This window comes from Schistocerca americana, chromosome 7 (assembly GCF_021461395.2).
Source record: "Schistocerca americana isolate TAMUIC-IGC-003095 chromosome 7, iqSchAmer2.1, whole genome shotgun sequence".
NCBI classification, from domain to species: Eukaryota; Metazoa; Arthropoda; class Insecta; order Orthoptera; family Acrididae; genus Schistocerca; species Schistocerca americana.
This window is the reverse complement of record NC_060125.1, coordinates 439451156-439469058: the sequence shown is the minus strand read 5'-3', so window position 1 is coordinate 439469058 and position 17903 is coordinate 439451156. Positions and strand designations below refer to the sequence as shown.

At 39.1% G+C, this 17903-nt stretch overlaps 1 protein-coding gene across 2 annotated transcripts in view; it reads right to left on the bottom strand.

The window, feature by feature from the left end:
- LOC124621891 overlaps positions 1 to 17903 on the bottom strand; it is a 127955-nt gene that overhangs the window by 66237 nt on the left and 43815 nt on the right. For both annotated transcript variants that reach the window (XM_047147363.1, XM_047147364.1), the window contains exon 2: positions 9329 to 9997. In XM_047147363.1, coding sequence (XP_047003319.1) covers positions 9329 to 9997 — 669 coding nt within the window. The remainder of the gene's footprint in view (positions 1 to 9328; positions 9998 to 17903) is intronic.

Here is a 17903-nt window from a genome sequence, read left to right as displayed (position 1 = left end):
TTTTTTTTTTTTTTTTTTTTTTTTTTGCCCCCTAGGAAGCTATCTACAGCCATTTGTTTCTGTCGCTGCTTCAACACTTTGAAAAAATGTGACACAGCATTATTGTCAAATAAATTTGTTGCGCGTGTAACCACTGCTTTATTGGGGTGATGATTTTTAATGTACAACGCAACCGATTCCCAAGTTTTCAGCATTTCTCTTATTGTGCCAAAAGATTGCTACATTGCTGTTACCAACTCCTCCTCCTCCTCTGAAGAATACCTCTCCACAATTTCCTGCTACTAAACACATTGCAACTCCATCAGCTCTTCGGTGGTCATTTCTTGGCTGTGATCTTCTACAAACTCATTGATATAATTGTTATCTGCTTCTAGTCCCATGCTCTTCGTCAATCAATTCAAAGCAATGCTCCAAGAGTGCTTTAGTGTAGAGCTTCTTAAAGTTAGAAATAATATGCTGGTCCACAGGTTGGAGTAACGGAGTGGTGTTGGGAGGCAGAAATTGGATCTCGATGAACTGAAATTCTTCAAGGAGGTGGTCTTGCAGGCCTGGAGAATGGGCAGGAGCATTGTCCATAACAAGTAAGACACGGAATGGTATATTCATCTCAAGCAAATATTTTTCCACCAAAGGATCAAACACTTCATTGATCCAGTCACAAAAAAGATCACCTGTCACTCAAGCCTTGTTGTTGGACCTCCACATCACATTTAACCTGCTCTTCTGGACTTCATACTTTTTGAAGCATTATGAAGTTTCTGAATGGTAAACAAGCAGTGGTTTAATTTTCAAATTGTCACTTTCACAGGCACAGAATAGCAGTGTGAGATGGTCTTCCGTTGGCTTGTGACCAGGCAATGCATTTCCTTCTGCTGTTACAAAGGTACACTTTGGCAGCTTTTTCCAGAATAGACCCATCACATCACAATTAAAAACCTGTTATGGCAGACAACTGTCAGAATCTATGAGCATCTTGAAGTTGCTGATGAAATTCTCTGCTGTCTTTGTGTTGGATCCGGCTGCTTCCCTGTGCCTCAGAATGCTGTGGATGCCGGTTCTTCTCTTACACTTTTCGAACCACTCTTGGCTTCCCTTAAACACTTCTTTGGCCGCTGATGATTGTGGCATCTCCATAATGAGGTCAGCAAAAATCATTTTTGCTACTTACAAATGATGTTCTTGTTAATAGTGTCACTTTGCAATTGCTTTTCATTTATCCATATAAGGCGCAATCTTTCAACATCGTCCAGAATATGAAACTGTTGTTTAGATACTCTTGTCACTCACTTTGAAGCATCTATCTTCTTCATCTTGTCCTTGTTCTTGAGAGTAGTGCAAATAGCTAATGTAGCTGGTTTGTATGTGCGTGTTAAATCAGCAACACTCAAACCATGTTCACATTTTTCAATAATTTTACATTTCATTTCTAAGGTCATTTTCTTTCTCTTACGGTTGTCTTCTTGCGGCTTTACCTTCAGGGACATTTCTGCGAAGGTTATTAAAATTTTCACACAAAAACACTGTGTAAACAAAAGTTTAGAAAAATGTGTGATCACAGCTGCACCAAGATGGTAGCAGAAAGAGCGCTACACCCAGACTGCTGTACATGCTAAAGACATCCCTCATATGCAACTGCCGACAATGAAAGGTGCTCATATTATCGAACATTTCCCTTGCCACACACAAAGAGCTAGTGATGTCACACTAAATCATCGTCATTTAGTATGCGAAACATTGCTCATTAAGTGAGTAACTTTTTTACAATTTGTTTTGTTTGTTATGCGAATTACATGTTATGGGAGGTGCTCATTATGTGAGGTTTCACTGTATTAGGCTTCCCATTTGGCCTTATGTCCCTATGCTGTGAACGGACTTTGGCTATTTCCACAGTACTCCTGGGACTGCTATTTGGACCAACAATTACCATGCTTACAAGGTGTGTGAGAAAGGACTGAACACTGTGAGCAATCCAGCAATGCCGTGTTGCTCTACTTGTGCAGACCCGTGAGTTTGTCCCTTCCAGAAGGTCAGTTCGAGTTTCAGCTCTATACAACCATCACATGATTTTTGAAAGTGCCATCAGTGAAGTTGTGTTTTTGTTGTGCATTACGAAAATGGAACGGCAGAATTTAGAGCAATGTTATGCCATCATGTTTTGTGTTAAACTTGGAGGACAATTTAGTATGTCCTATGAAATTTTTAAACAGGCCTACAGGGAACGTTCTTTAACAAGAGCACAAGCTTTTTGCTGCCACAAATCATTTTTGGAAGGCTGAGGGCATGTTGAAGGTGAACCTGGCTCAGGGAGACCTTCAACCTAAAAGACCAATGAAAACGTTGAAGGCATGCATGCCCTTGTGAGATCAAACTGACATTTAACACTAAAGATAATGGGTGACCTGTTAAACTTACACAATTTCACCATACATCAAATTTTGACAAAAGTTTTGCACATGTAAAAGGTGTGTGCCAAAATGGTACCAAATACCCTCACAACTGAGCAGAGGGACAATTGAAGAAACATGTGCATTGATCTTCTTGAGAAGACTGTCAATGACCACAAATGGTTCAGTCGTGCGATCACAGGTAATGAATCCCAGATTTTTTAGTACAATCCTGAGAAAGCTGCTAAGTGACAGGCGGCACACTGAGACATCTCCTCGACCAAAAAACCTCGAATGAGCAAATTTAAGAACAAAACAATGCTTTCCTGATTTGCTTTTTTTACAGTAGAAGTATCATGCATAAAGAATTTATCTCTCCACTTGCATAAAGAATTTGTTCCTACAGGACAAACAGTCAGTCAACTGTTTTATGAAGAAAGAGACATTCCTGTTGTTCCACAGTCCCCCTATTGACCTGATCTTAATCCTTGTGACTTCTTGTGCTGAAATTTAAAATGTCTTAAAAGGATGTCATTTTGGGACTCTGGAGAACATTCTAAAGAATGTTACTGACATGTGAAAGGACCTACCAGTTGAAACGTTTCAGTGGTGCTACCAAGAACGAGAAAAACAACTGAACCAATGAATAGCTGCTGAAGGGAACTACTCTGAAGGTGACAACATTGTTGTTTGAAAAACATAAAAACTTTGGTAGATAAAAAATCAGTCTCATTACTTTTCTCACACACCTAGTATAGACTACCTAGTATAGACTAGCTTCTAGCAGTAGTTGCCTCTTGCATGTTGTTTTAATGGTTACCTTTAGCATGTGTCTATTGCACTTCAAGGGTGTCTGTATTTTTGGAGAGTATGGAAATGTCAGACATGTCAAACCAAAATTTTGTCCAACCAGAACTAAATGTTTTCCAACCAGAACTTAGCGAGTAGATCTCTGTCATTTATGTACCGTTATCTCTCAATGAGCTATACGAACACAACTCACGAGCTGTGCAGAAGCCAAGTCTTCCAGATCACAAACTCCTCCATTCTCTGACAGCGGCTATCCAGTTGTCCACACAGAATTAGCAAACTTTATGAAATAATACAGCGGTGAATTGATTAGCTACATCACAGAACAATGCCATATGCTGGACTGTAAAGCTCAGTGAGATGGGTAAACAGACAATGCCCAGCAACTAAAAGGTGGAAATCCACATTCAAATGTCATTCTACAACTAAAGCAGTGCCAGGAAGGCTCACTTAAATATGTAGTTCATTATAGAACAGGGAAATCTATTTCAAAGAGTATCTGGATATACTTGCCAATTTACTGCAGTTATTTGCCACTTTCCATAGCTGCTAAAAGCTTTACCATCAACTTCTACATTTTTATGCGACAGGTTGACAGATTTATGGAGGTGAAATATTGTCATGCACGATTTTGTTTTTCTCTCATTATAATTTATGCCTCAAGAGCTTGAAGACACACAGTGTTATGTTCCACCGCAACACTTTTCCAAGTCAGTCAGTCTTAACAGTCATTTTGGTACTGATTTTTTGTGTTGCTGCTCAATATGCCAAGTCAATTGATACATGATCTAGCGTTGAGTGAATATTTTCAAAATATTCCTACACAAACAAAGGTATATTTCCCTTGAAGCTTTACAGCATTAGACACTACCAGATAGTGTCAAATATACAGGAGGCAGACAATTAATGGAGAACAAATGATACCAAAAAGAAGACCGAACTGTGCAGTAAATACTCAGACACATTTTGTGTGTAAAATAAGTTGTTTTGACTAACTACACAGGTCATACTAGATGAGACTAATAGCAGTGGAAATTTTATAGTTTGCAGAGCTCTGTAATTTGCTTAATAAAATGTAGTTCAGTATATTTGACTCTACGTTCTATTAAATCTTATCAACATGATATCCAGTTTCTTGATGTTAGAAATATTCCCTGTTGGTACATTATAATAGTTATTAACAACTAGAGCGTGCATTAATATAACATTAGCTAGTGTCCACTGGAAGTGACAGCTAAAACTCCATAATTTATGAGAAATATTTTAACGAAAATAATTTATGGGCATCTGACTGCTGAGCACTTAGCAACACCACTTGGCACGAAGTGCAAGGCGAGGTCCGTGGTGGCTGAATTCAGCAAAGCAGTGGCCTGCTCAGCTCACTGCCTCCCACAGGTAAACACTTCTGTCTGCCCACACTATACATTGCATACACCCTCCATAGCAGGTTTCCGCACTATTCCACTGCACTACTCATGCCATCTCATCTGCCCCCATTGTGATGTTTGCTGGTGGGAATACTAAACAGAGGTTATTGATAAAACATCATGTGGAGACTAGCTGGATGGGGGGGGGGGGGGGGGGGGGGGAGGGGGACTGGATTCTTCGTGCCTGCAAAGGATGGGATTTGAAAATTCAAGAACTTAAAGGTGGAAGATAGAGGATGAAGGGATAAGGATAAGGGATGAAAAATAAAGCGCATTATACATGGAAGACAAGCAATAGTTGCCGAAAACAAATGCTGATACCACAGAAATGAACATAAATTGGGCCAACCAAGCACATGTTGTAAAGTCAGTTCCCAACTGCAGAGTTCTGGCAAACTGGTGTCAGGAGGAGGACTCCAATTCATACATATGACAAAACAGGCACTGAGGTCATGATTGTCATGTTGCACAGAGTGCTCTGCAACAGGGTATTATATGTTGCTAGTATGCACCCTCAATGTATGCTCCTTCACCCTATTTGATAACTTGGTGGTCGTTATACCAATGCAGAAGACCATTTTTACATAGCAGCTGGTACACGACATGTTCTCATAGGTGGTTCTCCCTTTGAGAGTATGTGTTTTTCCGGTTATAGGGCTGGTGTAAGTGGCAGTAGGATGGTGCATTGGGAAACTTTTACAGCAGGAATAATTACAGGTGTAAAAGCCAGAGGTATGGAAATGGGTTTAGAACAAGCATAGGGTCTGACCAGGGTACTCCCAGATTGAGAGTGGGGAGCACAAAAAGCTATTCTTGATGGGGTGCACAAATTATCATACAGAATGGACCTCATTTCAGTCTGCTTCTGAACAAATATGTTTGCCTTGAATGCCAAGGTTGTAGAGGAGGGAAAGTTTGACATGAAAATGGTAGCAGTTATCAAAATGTAAGCACTCTTGTTTCTTTGTTTGTAGGTTTAAGGAGAGCAGGAGTGTGTAGCTGAACCTTTGTGATTATGAAGTCAGCATCGTGGTAAGTAACATGAGGTCTTCATCTACACTACGTGGAAACTCTACAAATCACATTTAATTGTCTGGCAGAGGGTTCACTGAACCACCTTCACAATCATTTTCTATTACTCCATTCTTGAATAGCACGCAGAAAAAACAAACACCTAAGTCTTTCTGTTCAAGCTCTGATTTCCCTTATTTTATTATGATGATCATTTCTTTGTATTTCACTTAAATATTTTCACATTTGGAGGAGAAAGTTGTTGACTGAAATTTTGTGAGAAGATCTTGCCACAATGAGAAATGCCTTTGTTTTAATGATGTCCACCCCAAATCCTGCATCTTGTCCATGACACTCTCTACCATATTTCTCAGTAACACAAGACATTCTGCTCTTCTTTGTACTTTCTCGCTATGCTCCATTAATCCTGTCTGGTAAGGATTCCACACTGCACAGCAGTACTCTAAAAGAGGATGGACAAGCTTAGTGTAGGCCGTCTCTTTAGTAGATCTGTTGCATTTTCTACATGTCTTGCCAATAAATCGCTGTCTCTGGTTGACCTTCCCCACAACATTTTCTATGTGTTCTTTCCAATTCAAGTTGTTCGTAATTGTAATTCCTAGGAATTTAGCTGAATTTAAGGCCTTTATATATGATTGATTTATCGTATAACCAAAGTTCAATGGATTACTTTAAGCACTCATGTGGATGGCCACACAGTTTTCATTATTTAGAGTCAATTGCCAATTTTTGCACCATACAAATATCTTTTCTAAACATATGAAATTTAATTGGAAGAATGTATTTAGGGATTCCAAAGATTTCAACAGATCAGCCTCACCATGAGTGCATGTGGCAGAGGTATCATCAATGTATCTAAACCAAGCCAAAGGCTGAAGGCCTTTGGATCCCTTGAAAAGGCAGGCATTAGGAAGGAGTGATCTTGGTTCCCATGGCTGCACTCCTAATATGTTTGAATGTCTGCCCCGCAAGGGTGAAGTAGTTACTGGTAAGTACGAAAGTTGATTAAAGTGAGTAGGAAGGAAGACATGTTTAAAATCAGGTAGGCATTCATTGAGGTAATGTTCAGCACTCTCCTACCACAATCTACCAACTGGAAAGACATATACTATCAATGAGAGAGGGTCTTCTACATTGTTATGACTACAACCAAGTTATCAGTTAAGATTAAAGTGCATAGACAGAGGTTGTAAATTAGTAACACATGACATCCTGTTCCAGAGCATAAAATTCCACTCAACAACACGACAGTCTTGACCTCAGTGCCTGTTTCACCATATGTGCCAATTGGATTCCTCCTCCTGACATTAGTTCTCACAACTCTGCTGGTGAGAACTGACTTTACAACATGTGCTTATTTCTCATCACCCAACTGGCCTAATTTACATCCATTTCTACAGTCTCAGCATTTCTTTTAAATAACTGTTCCTTGCCTTCACTCACCATTATTTTTCTAATTTTTTTTTGTTTTCTGACCAGTCTGTTTTTCAGCACCCCCATTCTTGTCTAACGTGTATACTGCACTTAATTTCCATCTCTTTTTGACTCTATAATGATGTTTTTGAGTTATCTCTGTCTTGTTTATTCCCCTGTTTCCACATGTACGTTCTCATATTTCGAAATCTCATCCAGTGCAGGTACCTTCTCATCCTGTCCAGCATGTCTCCCATGACCTGGGGTTCTGTATAACTTTTCCTTAACTCTTCACATTTCCTAAACCTCACTACTCATTTTCCTTCATCCCTCTTCCTTTCCCTTCAACCCTTGAGTAAGATGAAAGAACAATTAGCTCCACAGGCTTGCGCATCTCCTGATACCAGTTGAAGAGTGATTTTTTTTACTTATTCGTATTATTTTTTCATCAAATATTTTGATGTGCTTAACACATCTCTATATATTTAATTTGTTCTTTTACTTTCTTGTATTCATAATAAAAATTCTTAAGTTTCATTCAGGGTGCTTCTCACATTCTGTTAAAATCCAAGAGCATCCTTTATGCCTCAAGTACTGTCCAAGTTGTAGAGTTTTTTACTATGTACAGTAAATAGTTGATCTGCAGTTTTGTTTTGTGGATAGTTTTTCCTAAATGGGTGTAGTACAAAGGTTTAGAATTATTGGAATGCTGTGGTCACACTGAAGGGCTTTTGTAATTAGCTGCGCTAGTAGCCTCTCCTCTAAAACATTAAAAGTGACCTTTTCAACACATGATGCAATAGTGTAACAGGTGACAAACCAATCTTTACACCTCTGTGTAAGCACTTACTGTAATTACCCTGTCCGTATCCATATCAAACAGTACAGCTTAAGTGATATTTTGCCAACTAAGTACAGTATCTATGTTAATTACAGTATCTATGCTAGATTAAGGAAAGGCAAACCTACATTTCTAGCATTTGTAGACTTACAGAAAGCTTTTGACAATGTTGACTGGAATACTCTCTTTCAAATTCTGAGGTGGCAGAGGTAAAATATAGGGGGCGAAAGGATATTTACAATTTGTATAGAAACCAAATGGCAGTTATAAGAGTTGAGGGGCATGAAAGGGAAGCAGTGGTTGGGAAGGGAGTGACACAGGGTTGTAGCCTCTCCCCGATGTTATTCAATCTGTATATTGAGCAAGCAGTGAAGGAAACAAAAGAAAAATTTGGCGTAGGTATTAAAATCCATGGAGAAGAAATAAAAACTTTGAGGTTCGCCGATGACATTGTAATTCTGTAAGAGACAGCAAAGGACTTGGAAGAGCAGTTGAACGGAATGGATAGTGTCTTGAAAGGAGGATATAAGATGAACATCAACGAAAGCAAAACGAGGATAATGGAATGTGGTCGAATTAAGACGGATGAGGCTGAGGGTATTGGATTAGGAAATGAGACACTTAAAGTAGTAAAGGAGTTCTGCTATTTGGTGAGCAAAATAACTGATGATGGTCGAAGTAGAGAGGATATTAAATGTAGACTGGCAATGGCAAGGAAAGCGTTTCTGAAGAAGAGAAATTTGTTAACATCGAGTATAAGTGTCAGGAAGTCGTTTCTGAAAGTATTTGTATGGAGTGTAGCCATGTATGGAAGGGAAACATGGACGATAAATAGTTTAGACAAGAAGAGAATAGAAGCTTTCGAAGTGTGGTGCTACAGAAGAATGCTGAAGATTAGATGGGTAAATCACATAACTAATGAGGAGGTGTTGAAGAGGATTGGGGAGAAGAGAAGTTTGTGGCACAACTTGACTAGAAGAAGGGATTGGTTAGTAGGACATGTTCTGAGGCATTAAGGGATCACCAATTTAGTATTGGAGGGCAGCGAATCGTAGAGGGAGACCAAGAGATGAATACACCAAGCAGATTCAGAAGGATGTAGGTTGCAGTAGGTACTGGGAGATGAAGAAGCTTGCACAGGATAGAGTAGCATGGAGAGCTGCATCAAACCAGTCTCAGGACTGAAGACCACAACAACAATGTTAGTTTTTACAAGAAAATGAAAATCAAAATGTACATTAACTTAATATTAGAAGACCCACTGAAACTACTATTAGTATCCAAAGAAGAAAACAATAAAATTCCACCTTTATAGAACATGATGATCACAAATGTAAAAAAAAAAAAAAAAAAACGTCAACAATATTATTAATATAAACAAACCTGTTCAAAATCTTCTCCAAAAAGAAGATTTAGCATACCTCTTTATTTCATTTTCTAGTCTTTTCATGTACTTTGGCTTCACATTAAGTTTCTGGAGGATATCATGTACAACTGATAGTTTTTTATCATTTTTGTCATTCTCTGTGACAGAACTTTCAGTAATTAGCAAAACTGAGTCACTATCTGGAACTGAAATATTCTCCTCAATTTCTGTGAGAGGTTTCTCATTCTTTCTCTCGTGTCTAACAACTTTGGATACTGAACGTATGAGACATGTAAGAAGTGGTTCACCATTATTTTCTTGATATGATTTGAATACTGCTTTTCCTGCACCTGAATCAGGAGCAAAACCTAGTGCTTCTAGTATATCCCACACACGGCGGTCCTGGAGTCTAGAGGCACTGGCATGCACTTCCCCACTCTTCTTGGTATCTAGTTTGTTTTTAGCTGCATCTTTAAGTGATGGAGAAAATTCTGGAAGATTTCGCAAAAGTGGCACTTCACTTGTGAAGACAGAAAGTGTGTAATGACACTCTTGCAGAAGCAAAAACTCTGCTACAAGTAAATTAATTGCTTGTATTTTAGGAGATGTGTTCTGATGCATACTATGGCCAGCTTGTGGAGCCAGTTGAGTCCCTTTTAGGGCAGCAATAATCAATTGTCGCATGTGTGCTCGAAGATCTGATAACAGTCCTTGTTCCTCAAACCTAAAAAAAATTAAAATCAAATAATCAGAAAATTATGACATGTAGTCATTAGTAACACAAACATGTCAGAGCAAAATAGATAATCAGATAATACTCAAACTAGGAGTTCCATTGACTGTGTGAAAACTATAAAAATAACTCCTCACACATTGGATAACAGATTGCTTGATTTTAATGTGGAGATATCTTCATTTTTTTCTTTCTGCAGTTTAAATATATGAACACTTTTACACACAATAATAATATTTTGTTGTTATATCTGGTGAACATGCAAGTAGCACAGACAACAACTACCTATGGATGGAACTAAAAGGAATAGTTCTCACAATGGTATTGGTTGCCCCCAATCGCTTATAGATGTACGGAGTATGAATGTATCATCTCTACTTGAGAAGACTAAACGTCTCCAGTAAAAATCACAGGAAATTGATTTGTTCTTGTACAAAACATCATCAGTCCTTCATGGTGAAGTACATAGTGGTAAAATTAATATCACATGTTGGTCTGTGTTAAAATATTACACAAATCATCAGTTTTAATGAAAGACTGGCATGCAGCATCAGAAATCAGTTGAAAAACCTTTCCAACGATACCTCATTCATCCCTGAACAATTTCAATGTGTTGAGAAAAGGGATGTTAACTCGAGAAACAAAATATATATATATGTACATTGGATGTCTGCTTGTGTCTGTATATGTGTGGATGGATATGTGTGTGTGTGCGAGTGTATACCCGTCCTTTTTTCCCCCTAAGGTAAGTCTTTCCGCTCCCGGGATTGGAATGACTCCTTATCCTCTCCCTTAAAACCCACATCCTTTCGTCTTTCCCCTCAACAAACTGCAGGGACCAATTCCTGACTGGAAATGAAGAAAAAAAGGTTCTATGAATATGTGTCCAGAAATGCATTATTGTCATGGTAGAATGTACTGACGAATGTAATGCCTCTGACCACATGCTGTGTGTTCCTTGTGTCTTGCAGGCTGTGTGATTAACGCAGCATACTGCAAGCAGCAGAATGGTCCAGTATTTGCACTGGGAATAACATGAGATGGTGTTTGTGCACGGCCAAACAGATGAAAGTGGTCCCCCAAATCTGGTGTAAGCACAGTCCACCACTTCTCTGCATGTTCGTCTGTCTGAAAGGATTTATGATCACACAAACGCCCAAAAAGGACTTGAAATGTTGTGTGATGTGGTTGGTGTCTGTAATGGTACATGTTTCAGTATAGCCATGCTGCCTCTCGACCGTTTCCATCTGCTTGGCCATACGCTAAATTGATAACCAAACTGATAATCTGATATTCGTAACTGTAATCCACAAAGAAAATTACGCCATGTTTTTACAAATAACTGGAAAAAGATAAACAATGTATTTCTTGATTACTGTTTCTTTGAATTTTGGCAAAAATTAAGTAGTCATGCTAGATTTTCTTTTCTCGAGATTTTTTGAATGCTTTACACCTCTCTTTCTTTGATTCCTTCTTCTACTTTCATGATTTGTGCACCCTCAAGCAAACCCTAGGCCAACTTTTCTGCCTTTAAATAATGTTTTTCAAGTGCTTTCTTCAGTTTAGCTGAAGCCTGAGAGAGAAGTTTTCTTGTGCCTTATTAGATAGCTGGCATTCTTTTTTCTTTTCTTTAACGCCCCTGCCTCATAGTCAATTGATATTTTCATGCTTTTCTTCTAATCCAAGTTTTCTTTTCCTTTCTCACTCTTCCTTTTAAACAGCTTAATTTGCTTGTACTTGCTACTGTCTGTACCTAATAAGCTGCAAATTGGCTCTGAAAGGAAAGTGGGGGTATTGTCCTAAAGCATCTCTCACAGTCAGAACACTGTTTAAAAAATCTTTCAGTCATCACTGCCTTGTCTTCTCCTAATGGTGTTTCAAAATCAAATCTCTTCTCTCTATGTAAGAGAAGCCTAAGCTTTAAGAAGTTTTGAAACATCTGGATACTAACTCTAGGAGACGAGTATCTTTTTGAGATGGACTGCTGCCAGTAATTATCAACACTCTTGTTATCTAAAGTTGGATCATATTTTTCAAACTGTAAAACCTTCCATTCATCTAATAAGTAATCTTGCTGGATGTCAAATGGCAACATTTAACATGTCATTGCAGGTTCTGCTCTTTATTCTTTCTCTGGGATATAAGAACCTAAAACTTTTCAGTAGTGCACTTGATAAGCATGTCTTTTCCACCACATGTTAGCAAGATGTGATGTAATGTTTTTTGGCATTCTTTAGAAATCCCAATTTGTCACATTCTTCCAGTTTACTAAAGTCGTTCAGTGTTTTGCTTGCTAACAATGAGTAGTTCACATGGAAGCAGATAATGAGTAGTTCACAAGGAAGCAGATTATCCAGTGTAAAAGAGTTTATTATGAAGAATACTCTCAATTTTTCTCAAAGCAGAAACTTTTAAAACACGGGCCAAAAAGATTTAAGTATGTCTTCCATTTCTGTATGCAGCCTGTCAATCAAAGGTGTTTGGGTTTGAAAATGTTGCATAAATGACTCACCAGTTCTGCAGACAAAATAATAAAATGAATTTTTACTTTCAGGGGAGGTTTCTTTTAAAGATTTCACAATGGCACTGTACAATTTGGACTGAACAGTAGCAGAATTCTTTTTCAGAGGTATGTGGTTCAGAAATTAATACTAAATACCATAACACCATTCCAAAACTCTACTGGTTGAAGGTCCTAAAAGAAGCCACCTTGTGGTTAATCGACCTTGAGGTTGTATGCCTAAAAAACTGTGTGCAATGTTAAACTTAGACTGAATTCCTTCAAATTCTTCACAGTTAACAGGCCAACTATCAAAATGATGGTAAACATTGACCAGAAATTTCGGTGCTTCTTCCCCTAGACACCCCAAAGCCTTTACAAAGGCATTATACATTGTACGAATGTTACAAGTTCCAATGTTTGTAAGTTGACTGCCTCGAGTCTCCTGGACATAAAAGCCTAAACACTTTTTATTGGCATTAGCTGCGTCTGATCCCAGCTTAAGGAATTTATTTAGGGACATATTGACTTCAAAAAGTGCTTTACACAATATCTGATTTAATATTTCATCCTCTGATTTGCCCACAAAGGAAGTTCATGGGTGACACGTTATTATGCAACACTCACTCTCTGATAAAAATTTAATGTTTTTTTGTAATTCTTTTGTTAGTTTCATCAGAACAGTGTGTAATATCACGAACATGTTGCTTCTAACATTTGTTACCAGACATACGGTGCCATTTCACCAGTTATTAGATGTCTCATTTTCTTAAGCGAAAGTTAAAACTGTTCAGGTACACTATAAGGGCACATCATCTTAAAAACATACCAAATATTATTTGACAAATCCACACAAGAACTGGAAATTACTGATTTCAATACCGGTACTCAAATCAATTTAGAAGTGGTTGTATCATCCTTTGTACTTAACATCCGCACTGTCGGCACATGTACTTGACTTGAAGGTTGTGTCTGATCAAAAGTTCTAAATGTAACTGATGTGGTCCATATTTAACTTCAAAGTTATGCTTTGCTAAAAGTGAGCGGTAAAAATTGCATGAAAACCTTGTGTCTCAAAATTAATAGAGCAAGTACACACACTGCAAAATAGTTCACTTTCATGAACTTTTTCCAACAAGCAGAGACTTTACTTTTCAAACTTTCTGACTTTTCAAGCCAGTCACTGAGGAATTTGCATTTTCCCCATCTCAAAAAGTTTTTTTTCCAAAATTGAACAGAGTATCACAGCAGCAGTCTGTTACTACAGCACATTAGAATCTGTAACAAAAATAAAAACAGCTGCAATAGAGGAATATTTGACACTAACGACAGTTGGGCAAAGTCTGTTTAAAAAAATCAAAAAGGAATGATGTACCTCAAATTTCAGAAGCCCCCAGGTTAGATTTTATCTACATTTCTCATTGGGGCATTCCAAAATGTCAAATGAATTAACATGGATATAGAAACTTGGAAACAAAAAAGACAGCAAAGGTGACAAAATTTCAAAAAGGTGTCAGTTATCTTTATATACCTGAAACTTTCTGGTCACTGACATAACTATTCACTTCAGTGCAAGCTTGTTCCTATATTATTCTCCCAGTTTGTGATTCAGGTTTTGCTTGTATATTTTTAACGATTTTTATGGCTTTGCATTTGATTTTCCCCTCAGTGTGTCCTTTCAGATTTGTGTGTGGCTAACCATCATCCACTGTCTTTTTTTGGTCACATGGCATTTTCCAGAGAAACCGCATAGCGGCACTCCCCAACATTGGGCAGTGTGTTACAAAAGTGATGACAAGGTTCTACCTCACCTGTGAAATAGCTCATAATGATGGACCAACAGTTTACAGAGCTTTGAAAACATCAAATAATGCTGCAGGAACAACAGCAGGAAGGTTGTGGTTGCAACAACTGATTAATTAGAATACAGAGCTGATCTGAAACGTCGGTGTGCAGCCTGCAGGACGGGTGCCTTTGGGGCAACCTTCGCCTCCACCCTTGCCATTTCTTTTGTTTGACAACACTGTAGAGCCATGAGAAAACTACTTCATAGATTTATGCTTTATTGCAAGGTAACAAACATATCATATCCTGTAGAAAAGGGCACTCTGTTATGTAATAGTAGTAGTAGTAGTTAGTAGTAGTAGTAGCCTTTACAAAAAATGTACAGAAACTGCGTCCGCACACAACGCCCTGAAGCACTGGAATTTACTGAACTGTGCAGTCTCATGAGTGCGCACTTCTACCATCAAACTCATATTATGGCAATGGAGTTTCAGTTTAACCAATACAGGAAGCACAGTGATCAGTCTTATGCATCTTAGATAGCAGAAAGACTTCGGCTGTGTGAATGTGTGAATTGTTGGGTCATATGTTGATTCTTTAATCAGGGACATATTTGTTACAGTAGCACCAGACAAGGAGGTCCAGACTAGAGCTCTGGACTCATTACACTCCAAATTAAGCACAATCGCAAATATTTCCACACTGTTTGAAGTGTCGGCTGCAGCTCAAAATATGTTTTCAGATAGTTGTCAAATAGCTCAACCCTCTGCTGCGTTCCAGCAAGTCAAGTCTGCCAGACAACATTCAGGTTGTGTGTGCTGCACAATGAAACACTTCCTGCTCCCAAGTAGATTTCAATGGACGGAACCTAGTCAGGTGTCTTGACATATATCACATTCTTAAGAAGGTTCCCCCTCAGCATTGGGTTCACCTCCATTAATGCTTAAGTCTTGTCGAGACTGTTGGATGTGCCACGAGCATCACCAGTGTCCACATGTTTTCGACGCACGTGCAGGCACTTAGCAGTGTGACTGGGAAAGAAAACAGCACTGCAGACCAATGTGCCAGTATTTGCCAATACACTGTGGGCAACTAAACCTGCCTAAGTGTTGATGTGCACCTTAAATCCAGTCTTGGCAGAACCTGGGCAAGAGCCTACTAAAGTCCTGAGCGAATTGGATATCAATAGTGTTAAGAGCCAATTCCATGTGGATATAAGAGCTATAGTTTCAGTGATTTATCAAGAAACCTATCACAGAGAAGGGTGTTAGGGTAGTCCACGTAGTGTGCAAAGCCACTGCACCAGGGTGGCATAGTGGTCAGCGCATCTGCCTAGTGAGCAGGAGACCCAGGTTCTAATCTCAGCTGTAGTACAAATTTTCATTCGTCACTTCAGATGTTTGACACTTTGACACTTGAGAAGGTCTCTGGAACCACATAAGGTCTGTTCAAAAAATTCTAGAACTTAGTCCACAAAATTTTTCTGTGCTTAGCTTTTACTTATTGTGCATGGTCTCCTTTGAAATACTCTCCTCCACAACTGATACACCACTCCCAATGTCATTTTCACTTTCAGAAGCAGTCTTCGTAGGCCTCTTGCTGGACCACGCAAAGCGGTGTCTGCGAATTTTTTTGAATCATGTCTATCAGTGCAAATCTTTGTCCTTTCAATGGGGTTTTCAACTTTGGAAATAAAAGAAAGTTCACAGGGAACAGGTCTGGATAGTACAGAGGATGACGCAGCACACTGACTTCATTTATTAAACAACAGACACACACCAACAGGGATGATTGTACGGTTGCATTATCATGATGGAAGAGCCATGAATTGTCTCACCACATTTCAGGCCGTTTCCGTCTCATATTTTATCTCAGGCATTGCAGCATATCCGAGTAGTACCATCAATTAACAGTTTGTCCCTGTGACACAAAGTTCATTGACATTCCTGACCTCAGCGTCATCAGTAGAAGTCAAAAGGCATCCTGAACGAGGGTCATCTTTAACTTCTGTCCAGCCATTTTTAAACTCTGTGAACCATTCGTAATACCGAATACAACTTAAGCACTCATCATCATAGGCTTCCTGCATCATCTGTTGTGTCTCTGTAAAGGTTTTCTTGAGTTTCACACAAAATTTGATGCTGATGCATTGCTCCTCTAACTCCGCCATCTCAAAATTCACAAACTATACAACACAATGTTCTAGTTAATACAGCACTGAACAATAACTAACAGATATACACAATAAAAATTGCAGCAGTTATGCATTAAGCATAGGCATGTGCAGGGATGCCAGCTGTACTTCGCTCCAACACGTAACTAGCGCGAAATTACGAATGTTCGGGAATTTTTTGAACAGACCTCATACTGTGTCATTTGAATAAAGCACCTATCAGTGTTTGGGCACGCCATCTGTAACTGCTGCAGCAGCAAGTCATTTCATATTGTTGCAGAAGAAACTGAGTAGCACAGTCACTGTAGTGTAGTGGTTATGGTACTGGATGTTGCATGGAGAGTTGTGAGTTCAAAACTCACCTGAGCTGTAAAATTTTGATTTCTATATCCCGTTCAAGTACATTCTAGAAGTATCCACAAAAGTCAAGAATCACTGTACAGGAATCTTTTGTAACTGTATATATACCGTATGTGTTCTGGCCGGAGGCAGTTCGCACTGTACTCTTGTATGTGCAAGTGCTGAATAAACCTTCATTAAGTGAAGTTAGTGTTCATCGTTCATCTAATTACACCTTCTTCTGCATGTCATTATTCTGGAGGAGATGCTAGGTATTGGAATTTGTGATAGTGCACATTATCGATGACACAGTGACTCCCATCAGGCCACGACAGAGCCGCCGTTTACGTGGCGAGAAACTCGAGTTTGAGCCATATTCAACAGATTGCAACCTATTGGAGACAGAGGAAGAAGAGGATGTTATGATGACAGCAACTGTGAGCCACCACATGACACATCCTTCCGGGTTCTCTGGTGACGATGGCCAAGATCCAAACAAGTCGCTGAAGGTATATGAGCGTATGTGTTGTGGTCATCAGTCCTGAGACTGGTTTGATGCAGCTCTCCATGCTACTCTATCCTGTGCAAGCTTCTTTATCTCCCAGTAGCTACTGAAACCTACATCCTTCTGAATCTTGGTCTCCCTCTACGATTTTTACCCTCCACGGTGCCCTCCAATGCTAAATTTGTGATCCCTTGATGCCTCAAAACATGTCCTACCAACCGATCCCTTCTTCTAGTCAAGTTGTGCCACAAACTTCTCTTCTCCCCAATCCTATTCAATGAGCGTATAGCCAAATTTAACAAAAGGGATGACACTGTGTGTTTGGCTAACATATTTTTCTACTTGGAGGGCACTGCCAAGCAATGTTATGAGAACAAGGAGAAGTTCATAAGCTGGGAAGCGTTCCAGGCGGAACTGCGCAAGTATTTCGGTGACACATAATGCCAAAGTGCGAGGCTGAAGATAAATTAAAGTGTAGGGCACAGCATCCAGGAGAAATGACAGCATCCTACATTCAAGACGTCTTGGAGATGTGTAAACAAGTGGATCCTAGAATGAAGGAAGAAGATAAGGTTGCACATCTCACGAAGCGTGT